Genomic DNA, 18,843 nt, shown 5'->3' on the forward strand with positions numbered 1-18,843 from the left:
TGTTGTGTTTCAGCTACACTTTTCCAGCCGGACAGCTTTAGAGGTGACACTTAGCTGTCAAAAGCAGGAAGTAGACGATGTGGATGTTTTCTGCTCTTGTTTAATCGCAAATTTCCCCCTGCTGTAACAAAACGACGTGTACACGAACCCGGTCATTTATGCTCTGTAAGGTGAGAGGTTTTCCTCTTTCTTTAACGGTTTTCGTTTTGTGTGTGTTTTTCACGCGTTGTGGCTGTCAACACACCGGAAACTCTTGCTAGCTAAGCTAAGCTAACTTGCTATACGTCCTCTTGGGTGTATTTATGTCTGATGTAGTCGTCATAATAACGGGTACAGAATTTAAAACAAAAAAAAAACAAAAAAACTGTTGAAACGACTGATATATTGGTCCCAACCTAGTATGTATAGAAGTTATGTTGTAGTTGAGTATCTCCTGAGTGTCAATACTTAAAAAATAAAATGGGGTTTAATTTTTGTTTAAATTGCAATACTCAGTTGATAGTTTTAAATCAATCTGTCTTTTAAAAATAGCTGCTTTCTGCACAGTTGCACTTTATCTAAGTTATTTTCTTACCATAAGGGCTCAAAATAAATATTAAACTCATACAAAAATACATTTTAAAAATGACATTTTAATGACCTTGTAAATATATATTACCCATGTGCTTTTCTTTCCTTCCACAGGAGAACGGCATGCTAGCAACACACGTATTCATGCAAAGGAAATCCAGACAAACGTGACACTGATGCTGATGATTAGGTAAAAACAAATTCATTTATTTCAAAATGTGAGCATCAAAACTATAAACAATAAATATATTTCCACTTTTTTTGTATTGCAGCCCCAGAATGGCCTCAGGAATGCAAGAGAAACAGTTCACAGCATCTCTACTCAATTTCTTTGTTTATAATCCTACATTTGGACCACGGGAAGGCGAGGTGAGCTTCACATCACAAATGATTTGCACCTGAATTCGTCCCCCTGTTATAGTTTTAGCTCAATGCTGGGAATTACTGATAAAGTTTTTTTTTTTTTTTTTTTTTTTTTTTTTTTTTTTTTTTTTTTTTTTATCCCATTAGGAAGAGAAAAAAATCCTGTTTTATCACCCCAGTGACGTGGAGAAGAATGAAAAGATCCGAAATGTGGGCCTTTGTGAAGCTATTGTCCAATTTACAAGGTAGTCATAATAATGCAATAAGCTAATAGTGATGTTTTGAAAATGTGGTAAAAGAACAAGTAGCTAATGTTGGTTTTGGTCTTCTTTTCGAGAACATTCTGCCCAACAAAACCAGCAAAATCCCTGCACACGCAGAAGAACCGACAGTTTTTCTTTGAACCCGAGGAAAATTTCTGGATGGTCATGGTAATGATTAGTTTTTTTTTGTTTGTTTGTTTTTTTAAATTCTCGAATGTGATTCATTTTCAATTTTCATTTTATAGCTTCCTTGTTTTTGTGTCCACAGGTGGTTCGAAACCCAATGATTGAAAAACCAAACAAAGATGGAAAACCTCCCACGATAGAGTATCAGGAAGAGGAAATACTTGTGAGTGTTTGTTCTTTCTTTGAATATTATCAGCTTGGTTGTTAACTCATTCACTCGCCGCCATTTTCACAGAAGCAATCCCGTTCGCTCCCAGCTGTTTTACTGGGTTTTGACTGATTTTGCAAGGCCCACAGAATATTGTGTTCAATTGCTATAAAAGCATGTTTCTATCTGTTTCTGTTTTGCAGCAATTAGCATTAGAAGAGAGCTAAGTTTCATCAGTTTTCACAAATCTATTTAAAATTGTAAGTAATTTAGCTTTTTTCCGACATGGCCCTGGTTGATCTCCTTTGCTCTGCTGCCACCTGCTGGCCGTTTGTGTAATAACTACCATTTCTGCAACCGTTCTTTGCAGTTGAGAGGCTGCATCAAAGCCTTCTGTATGCTCTAGCATAAAACAACAACAACAAAAAACAACAACAGAAAAACGTATAAATACGTCTTTGGGACACGTACAACATAAAAAAACGTATTTACACGTTATTGGGAGCAAATGAGTTAACCATGTTTCCTGTACTTCCTCAAGGACACAGTCTATGGTGCAGTGGTAAAGCAGTGCTACAGTATGTATAAGGTAAGCACTGATATTTTTGGATTGAGAGAGATGATTTTTCTAGTTCTCATTTTTTTTTTTTTTTTTTTATATCACAAAAAAAACAGGCATTTGACAGGGGTTTGTAGACTTTTTTTTTTTTCTTTTTTTTTTTTATTGCCATTGCATGTGATTATTTTCCTTATGCTGCAGCTTTTCAACGGTACATTTGGTAGAGCCATGGATGCTGGCGGAGTGGAGCTGCTAACTCAGAAGCTTGAAAAGTTCTTCTACAGGGTAAAACCAGATCCAGCACATTCTTACCGTTTGTCCCTGCAATGTTAGCACAACACTTTACATTTATGTTATCCAGTATCTGCAGACTCTCCACCTGCAGTCCTGTGACCTGCTGGACGTATTTGGCGGCATCAGCTTCTTCCCGCTGGACAAGATGACATACCTGAAGATCCAGTCCTTCGTCAACCGGGTGGAGGAGAGTCTCAGCCTCATCAAATACACAGCCTTCCTGTATAACGACCAACTCATCTGGTAACAAGTCCGCCACTTCTGTTCGGCTCGCGCCGCTTCCGCGGGTGTTAAGTTTGTCGTCGTGTGTGCAGGAGCGGCCTGGAACAAGATGACATGAGGATTTTGTACAAGTACCTGACCACTTCGCTGTTCCCCAGGCACTCCGAGCCGGAGGTAAGGGAGAGGCTGCGCAAGCTTGAGGTGCTGATGATGATGTCATTAGATGCGCTTTCTGTTCCTGTCTAGTTGGCTGGCAGGGATTCTCCTCTTCGGCCAGAGGTCACAGGAAATTTGTTGCATTATGGGAGGTGAGTTCCGAAAACATGGTTGAGCAATTTTTTTTTTTTTTTTTGTGCTCAAAGGGCACATTTAATTTAAAAATTTTAATAGTTAAATGTTTATATGACATAGTTAATTGTATTAATATTTTTTCATGATTATTTTATATAAGTAATTTAATTATGATGAATAATCCAAGTTCAAATCTATATTAAATGTGTTGAATGCTGTAGCGTGTGGCCAAAAATGAAACTTCACACTCTGTTTTTCACGTACACGATGCGTTCATGACATCATGTCTGCGAGGGCGGGAAATTCAAACCCGAATCTCGTATATGAAAACTATTGGCTATTGGCCAATAGTTGCAGGAGTACCCAGTGTGAACCGCTAAGGTGTTTTCATCTGCTAATTAGAAGATGTTTGAGTCATAAATGGATAAATATAAAGGCTATTGTAAAGATGTTTTTAGTCAAATTCCTACATTAAAAATTTATATTTTAATGATAACATTTAATTTCCACGTTTTTAATGTTAGTATTAATTATAGTTAATTAAGCGATTTATAAAATTACTTTGTAAAATATGTTGATTTTTTTAAATTTAATTTTATTATTTATTCCACCAATCATTCAATGAGATAAATAGAAAAAGTAATGAATAAATGAATTAATTTAGTTAGAATTAATTAACCAATTATTTAATCACATAAAATGCTAAATTTACTTTTATTTTATTTTTTGACAATTTTTTTTAATGTATTTTTCACAGTAAATAAACTCACAAATTATTTAATGAGTTAGATAAATGTATAAAGATTTTAATTGGGGGGGGCTACTGATATCGTGTATCTCTATCAGGCTGATACCGGCCTAATTTCAAGGTATCGGGTACTCATCACGGATGCCGATACCAGTCACTGATACATAAGGCAAAAAAAAATAAAAAAATTCTGACATCAAGTGAGTCTTCCTTACCAAGCCTGATAACACTAAATTGTATTTTAAATATTCTATAAACTTACATACTTACTTACATATTGTCTTCAGGTTTCTGACAGGACCGCCCAATCTTAAAGACCCTGAGGCCAAATTCCGTTTTCCCAAAATATTTGTCAGCGCAGAAGATGGCCATGAGGAGCTGCATCTGATTGTATATAAGGTAACATTATTATTTTTTTTAAATACAGTCCTCACTTAGTGTTGTGCAGTCCAAATTTAATTCAATTATTGATACATCATCAATTGATACACATATTTTTCCATGCGCTTTTTTTTGTTTGTTTGGCCTTTACCATGTGACTGTTTTAAAAGAGTGTTTATGTGTATGTGCTGGTGCTGTTGCACTGTTGAAGGAGGCCATTTTCAGCATTTACAAATTAAACTGTGTTCAATAAATGCACTTATGCTAAGTATGCATAAATGTTATAAAATGTTATAAAATAAAGCCGTGTTCATATGATTGTTTGCTCCACCCTGTATAAGAATGAGCAACATTAATATTTGCTGCATTGCTCTCTCAATAATTGATTCTTGAAATGTAATAATTGATTCAAAATCGCATCCGCATTTAAGAATTGATTATTTCTCCTCCACATATTTCTGCTGCACGAAAGAGACGATCATAAAATGACTTTCATCACGTGTGAGTGGATGAAATCGGTGTGAAATATGCCGCGAAGCCTTAACTGAGGATATGGATTTTTGAGGATTAGACGTGCATTTTAAAATAATGAGTATGCACATCCCGTGAGTCTCAGCACATCAATGTCACTGCACACCGGTGTGACCTTGTTTCTGCGTTTGACCCGCTCTCTTCCAGGCGATGAGCGCCGCCGCCTGTTTTATGGTCAACGGTAAGCATCTCATTCCCCCCCACACCCTCGCATAGATTATCACTTCATCCCAAAAAAAAAGTGCTTTTCTTTGCACGCAGCCTCCGTGGAGATGACGAGGGAGTTCTGCGAGCAGTTGGACGGCTTGGTGGGGCCGCAGCTCACCTTGCTGGCGTCTGACATATGCGAACAGTTCACCATCAACCGCAGGATCTCAGGGTTTGTTGACGCCTTCAGATGTTTTTGACACCTGAAAGTGGTGCAGAAAATGTCATCGTGACCTTACCGTGTTACATTTCACGACCTTTACTGAGCCAAGGCGTGCGTTTCACTTTAGAAAAATCTCACAGCACAAAATGCCACAAAAGTAATCTATACTGAAACTAAATATGTGCATTCATTAAAAACGTGGAAATGTTTTCAAGCTTTATTTATGTTTAGTGATTATGTCTTACAGCTTAAGTGATAATTATTGCATGTGATTGGCTAGCAAACTCACCAGACCTGAAATCCAAAGCGAATCAATAACATTCAAAACAATGCTATGGGCTAATCGCCTCATTGCCACATTGAATGCAGTATTTGATGCAAATGTATCTCCAACCAACATTTCTGTATTTTTTTTTTTCAAAAATGTATTAATTTTTTTATATAAATATATATTTTTGAAAATTCTAAAAACAAAATCTTTAAATCAGTCGAATCTACTGCATTCACTTGAAAAAAAAAAATGTTTTTCTGGCTTTTTTTTTTTTTTTTGGGGGGGGGGGGCTATGTTTTTGTGTATTTTTTTATTTTATGTTTTTCTGATTTTTTTTCTGTTTTACTGAATATTTTTTCTTAAAAAAAAAATCAAAAGCAAGGGGAAATTATTTAGAAAAACAGGAGGAAAAATACTCCTAAACATAGAAAAAAAAAAGGGAAATAAATTATTTTAAAAAACAGCTTCTGATGTTCAGTTTTTGGAATAATTTTTTGTTTGTTTTTCTGACTATTTTTTCCCTCCTGTTTTTCTGAATATCCCCCCCCCCCCCCCCCCCCCCACCCACCCCGTTTTTTTAGATTATTTTTTGACAGGAAAAAATAATAGTCTGAATAACAGACAATAAAAAAAAATGCACAAAAATCAAACCTCCCCCGAAAAATTTGTCAGAAATATATATTTTTTCAAGTGAATGCAATATGCTTCCATAATATAACATACGTTTCTCTATCTATTTATTTATTTATTTACTTTTTGAAAACAGCTTAAATAGTTTTTCAATGTATTCTATCTACTTCACCGTTTTCCAATTTGTATTGAGCCAAACAAAATCAGCGCAAAAAAAATAATAAAACATGAACATTCCACCAGGTGGCGCCAAAGTAATGTGTTCATTGTTTTGATCGGCGCATAAGAAAAGGAATTTAAAGGACAAGTTCCCCAAGAAATCTAACAAATCCAAATTAACGAATGGCTTCATTGTAAATAAATAACGTTTTGGAACCAATTCAGAGAAATCAAATAATATCCTGCAGGAAACATGATAATTTGGGAATGACTCCTAAATTGGCCAAGAGGCTGCTAATGCCACACTAGTAATTTATTCAATAGCGAACCTCCCCCCCCCATTTTTAATTAGCTGCTTAATGTAGCTTAGTGTCATCCCAATTGACAGCCGTCGAGCGTCCATCTGCTCCAGCACTTTGCTTGTGATACATCCGTGACTGTAATCCAAGCATCCAAGCATCGACTTTAGCCAAGAAGCCACTGAATAAATAATGACATCCTGAATTTCTTTTTCTGCCGTCGTCAAGTAAACTGCGTCAGTGACGGCGTGCGTCCTCAGCTTACTTGTTCCAGTGGCTATAATCATCCAGAGTGGCTTATCATTGTGTATAATTCATACATGCTGGACCCGCGCTGGCTATTTTAACCGCCATTGCAGTTAAGCTGACTGACTGCAGGGACTACAATTTCACTTTGGTGTGCTTGACAGCAATGACTTTACATAAATAAAGATGACTTGACTTGACTTGACTTGTTCCGCTGTCTGATGTCTGCGCATCCATCCAGGCCAGAGAAGGAGCCCCAGTTTAAATTCATCTACTTCAACCACATGAACCTAGCAGAGAAAAGCACGATACACATGAGGAAGACGGCCAGCGTCTGCCTCACGTCTGTCCATCCTGACCTCATGAAGATCCTGGGCGACATCAACTGCGACTTCGCCAGGTAGAACAATTGGAATCGCTTCCTTAAAAAGTTAGCAAAAACGACAAGAATCATATTTTCGCGTGGCTTTCAGAGTTGATGAAGATGAAGAGATCATCGTCAAAGCCATGACAGACTACTGGGTTGTTGGCAAAAAGTCTGACCAGAGAGAACTGTATGTCATCCTAAATCAGAAGAACGCCAATCTGATCGAAGTCAACGGTACGTCTGCACCAAACTTGTCACGCAAACCTCCAGTCCTCTAGAAATAACCTTGCTTGTACTTTGTCTTCCGCAGAGGAGGTTAAGAGGCTTTGTGCGACACAATTCAACAACATATTCTTCCTGGACTGATGGAATGAGCACAGAGACTCTTTGACCACGCTACAAAACTGTCAGTGTTGCAGGGTATCACGGCAGCATCAGTGTAATGCAATAGTTGCATTGTAAAATAACAAACGTTTTCCCATCATTTTTAATGTAACCTTTAAAATGTCATTTCCTTCTGTAATTAAGTGTACAAATGTACTTTGTCATTGTTAAGATTTCAATGTGTGACTTCATTGACCACTTTTTTTTCTGTATTTCAAACTACTATTATAACTATTTCAGTTTGCTTTCATCACCATCCTTTCATTTTTTTCCCATCATGTCAAAACTTGTAGTTTGTTAATAAAAAAAATTGAATAAATTATGTAGTAAGAAGTCTGTTCCTTCCTTCCCTACATATAATATATATATATATATATATATATATAATATATATACACTTCTGTGTTAAAATTTAGAGGTATGTGCTTCGAAGATAACGTGTTTACAAAAAAAACTAAATGTTTATAGCGTCTAAAGCGGTTAAATTAACTTTCACTATCTGCTACTAGAAACAAGAAAACTCGCAAAACTTTGAAATTGTGCTGCCGTTTTAAAATGTCTCTCTGTTTCTTTCAACAAAATGTTAAATAAAGATTTATATGTGATAAAAAAAAAACTGAAGCGGAAGTAGAATAATTGAAGAGCCAATGAAAAGTCAGCAGTTTAACGACGTGCAGCCAATCGGATGGTTAAGATGAATTCAAACAGCGTAACTGGCAACCGCTCATTTCGTTTGAGGTAATGCTGGCTGGCTGAGTTCTGCGGTTGTTTGTACACTCTAGTTTTGATATTAGCCATAAGGTAAGATGGATTTCTAATTATTTACCACATAGTTTTAAAACTTTGGTTGTCAAGGTTTTCTCGCGCCGTTTGTGACCTCCTTTAATAAAGCTAACTGTGGTTTGGGTGTTGTTGTTAGCTCACCCAGTTGAGACGTGTTGAACACCGAACACTGTTTTCTGTCGATTTACCGTCACCATTTTACCACAGGCCCAGCACCATGGAATCTCAGTTTTCTTACTTGCGTCGCCGGGACAGCAGTGTCGCCATGCTGAGGGTCAAAATGTCCCGTAGACAAAGCCAAAACCAGAAGGAGAATCGAGAACGGATGGTCGATGCTCGAAGACAGCTGGACAATCTCCAGGAGGATGATAAATCATATCTGGATTCCTCCGTCGCGACCAACACGTCAGCAATGAAAGACCGAACAAATCTGAAGGAAAAATCAGCAAAAGGTACTTTTGTATTTTCTTGCCCCTCCATCTCGCACGTGAACGAAAACGAACCTTCATATTGAGTGTAAATATGCATCTCGTTTTGCTGAACTGTTTAATCTGAAATGATGGTTGTCTGCAGAGAAGGACAGAGAAGAGAGACTCAAACAGCTTGCACGCTGGAAAGAGAAAAAGGCCCTTGAGAAAGAGAAGCAAAAGCAAGAGAGGGAACGGAAGGGAGTGTTTAAGACTGGCCTGTATCGTCCTAAAGACACAGTTTTCTCAATGCCTCTAGTACCGGTGACATCAACCAAAGCAAAAGTGGTAAGTTTTAGCCATGATCCACTGTGGAAAAGCTGAGCTGAACATTATTATTTTTTTTTAACTGATTAGGCTTTTGGCAAAGGTACCAGGAAGTTTCATTTGTCCCTTACCTAATATTTATCTAATTATTTTTTTTAACCCAGTAATTAATATCTAAAGATTTAATCAGTAAATTCACTTGCGATGATACTTTTTCATTATAGACCAAAACAAACACAGCACCACCACAGAGCAGCATAGTCACCCGTTCAATGGCGCAGCAGGTGGGATTCAAAAATATATATATTTAAATAAATATTTATAAAAATCAAATTTTCGAAATTCTCAGATTAGAGTAGTACCAAACTGTGTGTGTAACTGTGCCTTTCTTTTATCTCCCTCTCCTCTGCACCAGAAGACTCACAAATCAAATAGGGCAGCAAAGAAAGGTGCGTTGCATTTTCTTAAAAGGTACATATACAAATAAAATACTTTTTAATCCCCCTCTTCGTGCTTCGTCGTTTCCCTATTTGTGTTGTAGTGGAGCCTGTTGTACGAGGACCGTCGACCAGATCAGCCAACAGGCCTGTTTCAACAGTCCCTGCAGCGAAAAATCAACCTAAGGACACAAGAGAGACACTTCCTGGTACTCACTAAATTTGTGATTTTTAAATATAAAAATTAAATGATTTCAATATGCATATTATTTCACTTAGACCAGAGAATCACAAAGAGACTAGCCGTTGTTGCCCCTTCGCCACGACCTGCAAGCCAAAAGAACTGCACAGGTACAGAATTGTGGAATTTGACCGACTATTGCTGGTTTGTTCCCTTTTTTCCCAAATGAAATTAATCGGTCTACTATACATTTTTGTGTAGCCAAGGACGAGCATGACGTCCATCCTCCTGTGCCCCAGGCAAGCATTTCTGACACATCATGCTTTTAATATTTGAATTTTGCTGGTAATGCAGTTTGTCTCAAAATTGGTTCGTCTTACAGGACAATGTGGAGCCTGGTTCCGAGGAGGAGAATGACGTAATGGACCAAGGCCCAGTTGAGCCCTCCTCGTTCGCTCCCGAGGGCTCTGTGTTCAACGCTCCCGCTGGCGTGGAAGCCTTCAATTTTGCGGCTCTCACTCCTCACTCAGCGGATCGCTTTCTCGCCCCGGGGTCGGCGTGCTTGACACCGGCGCACATCAACGTCCGTGCCGCCGCCGTATTAGTTGACGAACGTCAGGCTGAGCCAATGCAATCCTCTGCTCCCAAATCTCCTCCACCTCCTCTTCGTGCGGATTCTCCAACACCAAACAGCCCCCTTGAAACAAAACATGATGTGGCATACTTCAGGTAACTTAGCTGAAAGCTGTGTTCGTGGTGTTACTTAAAAAAAAAACAAAAAAAAAAACAAACAAAACATTTTTACTTGCTGTCGACCTGATGATATCACCTGCACTGAGGAAGTAGGTAGCTCAGTTTACTGACCAAACCCAGAAAACAGGTGAGCTCTGATTGGCCGTTACCTACTTGCTCTGCACAGGTGATGTCGTCGACAGAAAGTAGGAAAATTACTTTTTACAGGTATTAATACATGAAAAATGACGTTATCAAATTCATTTTGGGCAAAATATTAACTTTTCACTGCTGAAAATTGTTCAAGGAGTCTAGTATCTTAGATTTTCTGATACCTGTAGAAACCCGGATCTGGTCTACTTTACAGTGTTTGATAACAATATTGTAGTAAGTTGAAGATCAACTTGTGGCATTGTGGATTTTTATTTGCTTCAGGACTTTGTCCATATCCCGTGCGAATATTTTAAAATTAATCTGTCAATTTGTGAATGTCCTTTCATGATGCCCAGGTCTGAGATGGCCAACGAGACAGACAGACTGACATCTCTCTGCGCTCAGTGGGAGACACGATTTGACGATGAGTCCATTCCTGAAGAAAGTGAGTGACGCAGCCGCTCCGTGAGTTCGTTTCGGCGCAAATAAAACACTGGCGGCGTTTCTTCCATGTCTGATCAGTGATTGGCCTCATCTGTACAACGGTGGGCCAGGCCAGGCTGCTCATGAAAGAGCGTTTCAAGCAATTCAGCGGCCTGGTGGATGACTGCCATCTGCGCCGAGGGGAGAAGATCACAACCTTCAGCGACTTGCAAGGCTTTTGGGACATGGTTTACTTCCAGGTTGACCCACCGTGCGAGGGCTTTGTTTACTTCTGAACGATGTCTTAACACTTAGCACTGGTTGTCAGGTCAAAGACGTTCACAGGAAGTTTGACAGCCTCAAGGAGGCAGAGGCACGAGGCTGGGTGGAAGAACACAAGCCGCCGCCACCACGGCAGAGGAAAGCGATCAAGGTGACTGTTCGGCATTGTTGCAGTAGTTTTGTTTGCACAGTAAGTACATTCAAAAAAAAATTCCACAACAGAAACCCGCAGCAGCACCCGCCAAGCCACCAGTAACTAAGGCCGGCAAGTCTGAGCTGGCTGCGCTGAAAGCGGCCATGAGAGCCCAAAAGAAGGCGGCTGAGGCTGCAAAGGCTGCAGGTAGGGCTGTGCAATTAATCGAAATTCAATTACAATTTCAATTGTTACAAAATTTGCATAATCGTTAAGAAAAATATTAATACAGATTTTGAGTTTGAATTGTTTAAATTTATACATTTGCACCTTTTTATTCAAATTTAAAATAACAAAATGTAATACATTTTGTTTCATCCACCAGGAACTTGCATAATTATAGCGTTTCAAAGAATTTTGTCTTCATTTTTGTTTTAAACATTTTCTCGTTTTGTACCGAAAAAGAAATGATCATACTTATCGTGATTTCAATTATTACCACAATAATCCTGATGCATATTTTCTTCATAATCGAGCAGCCCGAGCTGCAGGTGAGGCCACCGATAAGCCCCGCCCATCCTGTGAAGGAGCACAAGGCCGGTCTGACATTGTGGTCTTCGATGGAGGCTTCTTCCGTGTGGAGAGCCCAATCAAGACGCCCGGTAATACTGACACACATTCTCCTTGAGTGTTGTTGAAATAGTGGCAAAAGTACTCGTGTACTAATACATGTGAGATTGTTTACAATTTTCATAACTTGGCAAACAAAAACAAAAAAAGTTGCCCTATTTGAACTTGCTGTGCTCGGGGAAAAAAATGACAATGAGGTCTGAATGTTTTCTTAAAGGATACTTTTCTTATTTTGCCATTTTTGGCAGTCAAACGTTAATATTTTGCCCCCCAAATAATGCTACAGGGTATTGACTTGCCTAAGTAAAAAAAAATAAAAATTAAACATTTGGCCTACATTACAGAATTGTTGCATATCCCACATAAATCATGTACTATAGACAAATCATTTTAAATTATTTTTTTTTATGTTATTATAATGTAGGCTAAAAGATTTTTTTTATAAAACTAGCATTATGGCGCAAGAAATGCAACATTTCTAGCATTTGACTTGTACTTGCAAATATGTAAATGTATTTGCCAGTCAAAAATAAAATGACCCCACATTGACAGTTCCACACTTTTCTAACATTCTCGAACACTAAAACTGCCCGCGATGCTCCATATTTCTTGGACGGCAATGCCGTGAATCAACCGCAGGTTCCGTGAGGCGACGATCCAGTCGGCTCAGTGCCGCCGCGGCGCCTCCACAGGCCTCTCCCCTCACCAACCATTCGACAACGCCAAGACGAGTCACTCGTAGCTCGCTCGCATTGGGACAGACCGCCAGGACTCCGGTTCAGTCGACTCTCACTCCACTCCGCACCACCAACCGAACCCCTCAGCGCTCGCAAAGAGCAAAAGTCGACACGTCTACTTGTTTGTCACCTTCAGGCGGCACCCAGCTGGAAGAAGTACCCAGAGAAGGTATGATGATGATGGTGCATGAATCATTTCCTGATGATGTCTCATGACACGCTAGTGTGCTGGTTGGGGGAAGCACTGCACTCTTGCTTTAGTGTAAATTTTGTGTTTTTTCTTTGAGGTTTGTTTGCTGTCGCCACTGCACTTTCCCCGTTAGTCCCACAAACACAACAGGTTAAAAAAAAATTTTTTCTTTGTTTTCTTTCTTCTTCCCTCTTATGACCTTTCAAATTGACACGAGCCTTCAGTAAACATGATTTGTTCTTGATAGGTTTACTTAATATTCATACCATGTTTATTTTGGTGGATATTTTGTAGGTTGAGACAGCAGAGGACTCCTTGTTTATCTTCGCGATGAACCCCAAGGACAGGATACGCCCATCTGTATGCCCCAATGACCTGATGTCCTTCACTCCACCGCCACAGTAATTTTAGTCAAATGTCTTGTTTTATTGTAAGGGAACAAAACATGATTGGCATTTTATTTGAAAGTATTGAAACTTGTTTGGATTTACATTAAAGTTGTTGTTGTTAAAGAAAGAACCTGGAGGCTTTATTATATAATGAAACACGAAGAAAACAAAACAAACTTTCTGATCTGGAGACAGTTAGCTGGGATACAACTGGAGTAAGAGCGCCCTCTAGTGTTATTGCAGCTTGATCACAATATATGGAGAAGGTCAACAGCAGGGAAAAATATATGTTTGAAGAAGTGATGGATCTTATGACTCCAAGCATCTAGTTCGCGGTCTTGGGCCAGCGTTTGTTGCCACTGACGTGCTAATGCTGGAGGGGGAAAAAAAAATAAAAAATTATAGTATGCGTGATGACCTTTTTGTGTATTAATTGAAGAAATATGATGTAATTGTGTGCACACAAACCTGAAGAAGATCGAGATGGTCCTATTTTAGGGTAAGGACCTGTCATCTGTTGAGCAAATTTAGCCTGGCTTGTTACTATGATTTTTTTTTTTTTTTTTTTTTTTTTTAATGTAATGGGGGGGGGGGGGGGGGGGGGACAAAAAACGCTGACCTGTTGACACTTGACCTCGCCACAACCGAGAAGTACCTCATAGAATTCCAGAAATGTAATCTGTAGCAAAAGAGCAATAAGCAAAATCCACATAGTACAGTCACTATATCAGTGTTTACCTCGTGTTCCATGCAGACGGACCGGTTGCTGGGATCGAGGGTCTCTGCGGAGATGATGTCCATGACCCTCACTATGGTCAAGTCACTGTCGTAAAGATTGAGATCCTAGAATGGCAGACAGAAATGACATTTTTGGTGACATCATTAAATATTAAATGCAGATTTGACTTCCTCATGGCATAAACGGTTACCTCATACATCCATAGTACGTGGCGGTTTGTCATGGTGCTGTCATCCCTCGGGGCTGGATTGACCCTGCAGTAGGCCTGATACACCTTCCAGCACTTCGCTAGGAAGTCTACAGCCACGATCGTACGTTCTGGTGGCTTGAACAGGAAGCCTGGGCCACAAAAAAGTAACAATTATAAGCACAATCTTCCATCTGATGCAAATATTTAACATGTATTAATGCATTTACAATTATTTTTTTGTAATATGAAATCATAAAATATTAACATTCTTTTAAATAATTGGCGAATTAATCACTAAAGAGAGAGTTCAGGCACTATTTTTCTGTTCGTATCACTGCGCGGTGCCCCGCATAAAGCTGATAGACGCGCACTAATCTACAAGTCGTCTTTTCGAAGGTGGAAGGCGTGACTATCAGTGTCGACAGGGCGACGCGCAGTGATACGAACGAATAGGAAAATAGTGCCCGGCGGTAATGGAGTCTGACTTTTTTTTTTTTTTTTTTTTTTTTTTTGTTCTTCTTCAGGAGGGAGTATTGGGATGCAAATGTATTACTCTTGAACACAATTTTTATTTTTATTTATTTTTTTTTAGGAGAAAAACGGTTTATTTAGGTGGCCCCAGCCAACTTGCCGGACTATTTCCTCTCGTCCAACACCGGACCCAACTCGCGGCACGTACAGAACGCTGTCAGGGTTAAGTCAGTGCTGATCGCACACCACTGGAGGTGAGGATGAAATAGATTCATGTTAAAAAAAAAAAAACTGAACTATCCCTTTGAAGTTATAAAATAAAAGCAGTGTATTATTTTGTTAAAATAAACTATTTAACATATAGTTTTTTTAGTTTATAATTTGTAAAATGATTTATTGAAAATTGTAAAATGAAATACTGTAAAATACTGTATACATTTAACAATGTTTTAAATTAAGTTTTAATTATAACTAGCAATGACTATAAATAGTATCATTTGTCTAATTGTTGAAAGTACTGTTGCACACTGACAAAAAAGCGGCACTGCCACCTACTGTAGTGAACATGCAATTACACTTCATAGTAAGGCAAAAAATAAAAACCCTATTTGAGTCTAACGACTAGTGGCTATTTAAACATAAAAATAATTATAAAATTAAAATAGCTTTTCTTTTTTCTTAACATCAGCTATCACTATAAAATACATTTTGTAACATTTTTACATAAACATTTAACTATTAAATTTCAACCTGTGGACTGTGAGGCAAACATGGCACCAACAAAAGTTCTTCTTTATCTTCCTACCTTTGACATTCTTGGCATGTGGAAATATGTCATCTATCAGCAGATTGGTGAAACACTTAGCCAGCAGGTGATTTGATAACCTGCAACGAGAGTGTAGTCCTCACAATTTCAGAATTGTGGTACATTCTGATGTAGAGATGTTTTCTACATGTTACTATTACAGTACATTTAAAACTTTACAGTGGGTGTGTAAAGTTGCTCAGTCTGTAAAAGTTTTGTTTATTACTCGGTTGCTTACTCCATGTCGTCACGGTAGATGTGGTAGGCAATGATGACGAGGCAACTGAGGAACCGACTAAGCGTGATGGGGGTGAAAGGGGAGTGAACCTCCGCTGGATCTGGATTATCTGACACAAAAGGATAGGAAATCATTTAAGCATGGATCAGCTATCAACGTCATGCGCTATTTAAATGAAAATTGTACATTGTGCATTAGCCTAAATTAGAATACACAAAATAATTGCTTAAATAATTTGGTTGAAAACGTCGATTGCTTGATGAACGACTATGCACAAATTCACCTCACCTCGTAAGTAAAGGTCGAGCTCGGCCAAGCTAACGCGTTGGTGGATGTAACAGTCTTTGAACAGGCGCCACAGCTGCATGCGGGATAGCAGGAAGGCGCCGCCCGGAATCTGAGGTTGGCCCAGTCGGCTGTAGAAACGGTAGATGGACCTCAGCTCCGTCTTGTACCTCAGCAGAACAAACCTCACCTGTTCAACGAACATGTCAGCAGTAGGAGTGAACAAATAGGACATTGGTTAGTAACCTTGTTCAGATGACACCAAAGCAAATTAGGGTGTGAACTTGAATCAATGAATCTCTCAGCCCTACTAGAAAAACTACAATAATATGCCTCAATATTATTTAGCATCTTCATTAAAAACTAATTTTTGCGTGGAAACTGACCTGTTTGTGCTCAACATCTCGTTTTCGCTCAGGCATTTTCTCCAAAAGACAATCTATGTTGACAGTCATGTCTGGTCCAAGAGAAGATTCATCCATACCTGATACGGGAAATTGCACAAGAGCGACTTGTAACAATGATTCATCCATTTTCAATAGCATGATTTTTACATAGCATTAACATTTATATATTCATTAGGGCTGTGGGCAAGCTAGAGCCTATCCTTAAAGGCAAAGGCTGTTTACCATGTAAAACGGGGGCTTGGTTTGCTGTCATACTCGGGGTCACCATCTTGTCATTAAGGAATTGTCCTTGGAAAACATAGCCATCCTTGAGCGTAACTTTTCCCTAAAGATAAATACAAAATGGCCACTTTTTGTTTTAATCACTTTTTGTAAATATGCATGACCTTCACTTTGACGGATGCTAGCTATCTCGCCATTTGTCAGTCAAACTGAAGGTTATCTAGCTGCTAGCTAGATGGCTGAATAGCTAGATAGATATAGTTTTTGAATAATGCATAAAACAGCTAGCTAGCTGGCTGAATAGCTAGCTAGCTAGCTCAGCTAGCTAGACAGTTTTTGAATAAGGTATAAAATAGCTAGCTAGATGACTGAATAGCTAGCTAGCAAGCAAGCTATTTTATGATTTAGCTAGATTATTCACCCTGTGAGGAATATAAATGGGCATTGCAGCATTATCCACACATATACTGTACATTCAATTTAATAATGTAGAAACAAACAATGTAAAACAAATACACAACGCAGCAATAAGGAGGAATTCAAAGAAATTTAATAAGAACAAGAAAACTACATATCGGATTCACCTTCCCATGTTTTTTATTGTCCTGCCATCCACCCTCATAAGTGGCACCACCGGCGTAGTAAAAGATGCCCGGCCCATGTCTGTAACCGTGGAAAAAATCCCCCGTGTACTGATTGCTGGGACGGAATTCAGCTCCGGGTTCAGTTCGCTTCATGAGCCACACATGTGTACCATGGCCTTGCTGCCAGAAAAGACAAAATGTCATTACTGTATAGTGGTACCAAATTCATTCTTTGAGCAAGACCATGACAACATTTACTGATTACAGCTAATGTTACATTCCCATATTCTATACCTGGACTCCATCATGCCAGTTCCCAATGTGGAGCTGTTCCTGGTTCAGCCATCTCATGGTGCCCTCTCCATTTCTCAAATTACGCTTCCATTCACCAAAATAAATGTTGCCAGAAGGGTAGCTGCTAGGACAAAGTTTTTTTTTTTTTTTTTTTTTTTAATAAAGCAGACAGAAACACGCGAAATCTACTGCAGTAGCATTACCAAGTATTTGTATTTTGTTACTCCCTACCACTAAATTACATCATACTGTATACACATCCAGTCTTACCGTCGTACTCCCCATCCCTCCCTTTTGTTCATCACCCAGTTGCCTTTGTACCAAGATGTCTCGTCTTTGTTATAATACACAGTGCCCTAAAACCAAGGACAAACCACATAAACCACCTGCAAAAAATGTTAATATGGTTGCACCCACAAAATTAATAGCATATTTTGTAGTAGCATATAAAAAGTGCTGTGTGTTACCTTTCCATGCCTCTTGCTGTGATTCCATTGACCTTTGTACGTGGCATTGCCACTTTTGTGGGTTCCGATGCCATGCCTGACGCCATTGCACACGTCACCTTCGTATGAGCTGCCGTCTGGCCAAGTGTACTTGCCTTGGCCCATGGGCATGTTGTGCACAAATTCTCCCTGTTGACAAGAAATACATTGACACTTTTCTATAAATGTAATAAAAAAATACATTTTTAGGAGCTTCAGGTTTTTTTTTAAAATTTATCATTACCTCCATATCTTACCTCATATGTCACATTGTCAGCCCATGTGAAGACACCAGTTCCATGCATAACACCCATGGAAAACATACCCTTAAAAATGTATTTCATAAAAGTGGGGAAAACGTCACACTGTAGCTCAATTTAAAAAAGTACAAGATGTTTGTGTTAATTTCATTTCATTATTAGGTAAAAGTTTAATGAAATAGCTATGTTGTTTAAGTGCTTTATTTATATTATTTATTTATATTATTTATTTTACCGTATAAGAATGGCCTCCTTTAAATTTAGCAGTCCCTCTCCCATGGAACAGCCCATCTCTGCTTTCACCTTCATATCTGTCAGAGACGATATGACCACATTACGTTTCTGTTGTGACAGTACGCACAAAATAATAATCACGTTTATTTACCTCTGAAAAGTTAACACAAAGAACGAAGGGAGTTCAAATAAGCCATCGTCGTGATGCTCGTCGTCATCGTGATGCGCCTGTTTGGAAGCCGCGGAATATTTTACTAAATTTGTAATCCCGTGGAACATTCTCGATGTGATTTTATGTTTTTAGAATTGTTAATATTCATGAAGTGCTATGTTGTTGTTATGAGGAAAGAGACTTTTCTCTTCAATTTGTGTCTAAAAGTGAAAAGTGGGAGGACTCTGCCGGAAGTACCCGACCGCGAAACAGGAAATAAACAACTGGTTTCCAAGGCAACCAACCAGATGCAACCGTAGATTTATATAATGAAATATTGTCTGGCCATTCATATGCAAGTCCGTTTTATAATTGCATTCAGCGCTGACTTA

The 18,843-nt window shown here is 38.8% G+C and overlaps 3 protein-coding genes across 8 annotated transcripts; 2 read left to right on the top strand and 1 right to left on the bottom strand.

Annotated features, from left to right (window-relative positions):
* The first annotated feature begins 29 nt into the window (after positions 1-29).
* LOC144004827 (vacuolar fusion protein CCZ1 homolog) lies at positions 30-7,601 on the top strand. The gene is made up of 17 exons (XM_077502412.1): positions 30-170; positions 685-760; positions 843-939; positions 1,081-1,178; positions 1,271-1,364; positions 1,465-1,545; positions 2,072-2,119; positions 2,291-2,374; positions 2,451-2,626; positions 2,698-2,779; positions 2,852-2,913; positions 3,932-4,043; positions 4,704-4,737; positions 4,818-4,935; positions 6,773-6,931; positions 7,005-7,132; positions 7,209-7,601. The coding sequence occupies exons 2-17, from the start codon at positions 747-749 to the stop codon at positions 7,262-7,264; spliced, it is 1,443 nt and encodes a 480-aa protein (XP_077358538.1). The 5' UTR covers positions 30-170; positions 685-746; the 3' UTR covers positions 7,265-7,601.
* Positions 7,602-7,943: 342 nt separating this feature from the next.
* Positions 7,944-14,636, top strand: LOC144004649 (disks large-associated protein 5-like). 6 transcript variants are annotated; one of them, XM_077502012.1, is made up of 17 exons: positions 7,944-8,083; positions 8,273-8,517; positions 8,639-8,820; positions 9,024-9,083; positions 9,215-9,248; positions 9,341-9,445; positions 9,516-9,587; positions 9,679-9,716; positions 9,800-10,146; positions 10,659-10,747; positions 10,825-10,985; positions 11,054-11,158; positions 11,230-11,347; positions 11,677-11,802; positions 12,410-12,676; positions 12,795-12,847; positions 12,992-13,473. In XM_077502012.1, exons 2-17 carry the CDS (start codon positions 8,283-8,285, stop codon positions 13,100-13,102), a joined length of 2,103 nt encoding a protein of 700 aa, XP_077358138.1. In that variant the 5' UTR covers positions 7,944-8,083; positions 8,273-8,282; the 3' UTR covers positions 13,103-13,473. The 6 variants fall into 6 exon arrangements, with proteins under 6 accessions (XP_077358138.1, XP_077358140.1, XP_077358139.1 ...); XM_077502014.1 differs by having other exon boundaries at positions 9,218-9,248; XM_077502013.1 differs by having other exon boundaries at positions 11,680-11,802; positions 12,992-13,471.
* LOC144004651 (radial spoke head 10 homolog B-like) lies at positions 13,125-18,735 on the bottom strand. The gene is made up of 17 exons (XM_077502021.1): positions 18,452-18,735; positions 18,302-18,377; positions 18,064-18,132; positions 17,789-17,956; positions 17,592-17,677; positions 17,322-17,442; positions 17,028-17,207; positions 16,444-16,546; positions 16,201-16,298; positions 15,818-16,004; positions 15,530-15,638; positions 15,292-15,371; positions 14,016-14,164; positions 13,825-13,929; positions 13,706-13,765; positions 13,555-13,600; positions 13,125-13,459 (listed from the first exon to the last, which is right to left on the bottom strand). Exons 1-17 carry the CDS (start codon positions 18,577-18,579, stop codon positions 13,335-13,337), a joined length of 1,890 nt encoding a protein of 629 aa, XP_077358147.1. The 5' UTR covers positions 18,580-18,735; the 3' UTR covers positions 13,125-13,334.
* Between the last annotated feature and the right edge of the window lie 108 nt (positions 18,736-18,843).

Source organism: Festucalex cinctus, chromosome 17, assembly GCF_051991245.1.
Source record: "Festucalex cinctus isolate MCC-2025b chromosome 17, RoL_Fcin_1.0, whole genome shotgun sequence".
NCBI classification, from domain to species: Eukaryota; Metazoa; Chordata; class Actinopteri; order Syngnathiformes; family Syngnathidae; genus Festucalex; species Festucalex cinctus.

Excerpts from the sequence above, each read along its gene's own strand:
- LOC144004827 (XM_077502412.1), top strand. Across the intron at positions 1,179-1,270 it reads GCTATTGTCCAATTTACAAG|AACATTCTGCCCAACAAAAC; the intron begins GTAGTCATAATA and ends CTTCTTTTCGAG. Across the intron at positions 2,120-2,290 it reads AGTGCTACAGTATGTATAAG|CTTTTCAACGGTACATTTGG; the intron begins GTAAGCACTGAT and ends CTTATGCTGCAG.
- LOC144004649 (XM_077502012.1), top strand. The coding sequence starts at position 8,283 with ATGGAATCTCAGTTTTCTTACTTGCGTCGCCGGGACAGCAGTGTCGCC. Across the intron at positions 10,986-11,053 it reads GGGACATGGTTTACTTCCAG|GTCAAAGACGTTCACAGGAA; the intron begins GTTGACCCACCG and ends ACTGGTTGTCAG. Across the intron at positions 12,848-12,991 it reads TAGTCCCACAAACACAACAG|GTTGAGACAGCAGAGGACTC; the intron begins GTTAAAAAAAAA and ends GATATTTTGTAG.
- LOC144004651 (XM_077502021.1), bottom strand. The coding sequence starts at position 18,579 with ATGTTCCACGGGATTACAAATTTAGTAAAATATTCCGCGGCTTCCAAA. Across the intron at positions 17,678-17,788 it reads ACAGCAAGAGGCATGGAAAG|GGCACTGTGTATTATAACAA; the intron begins GTAACACACAGC and ends CCTTGGTTTTAG. Across the intron at positions 17,208-17,321 it reads ACTGGCATGATGGAGTCCAG|CAAGGCCATGGTACACATGT; the intron begins GTATAGAATATG and ends CTTTTCTGGCAG.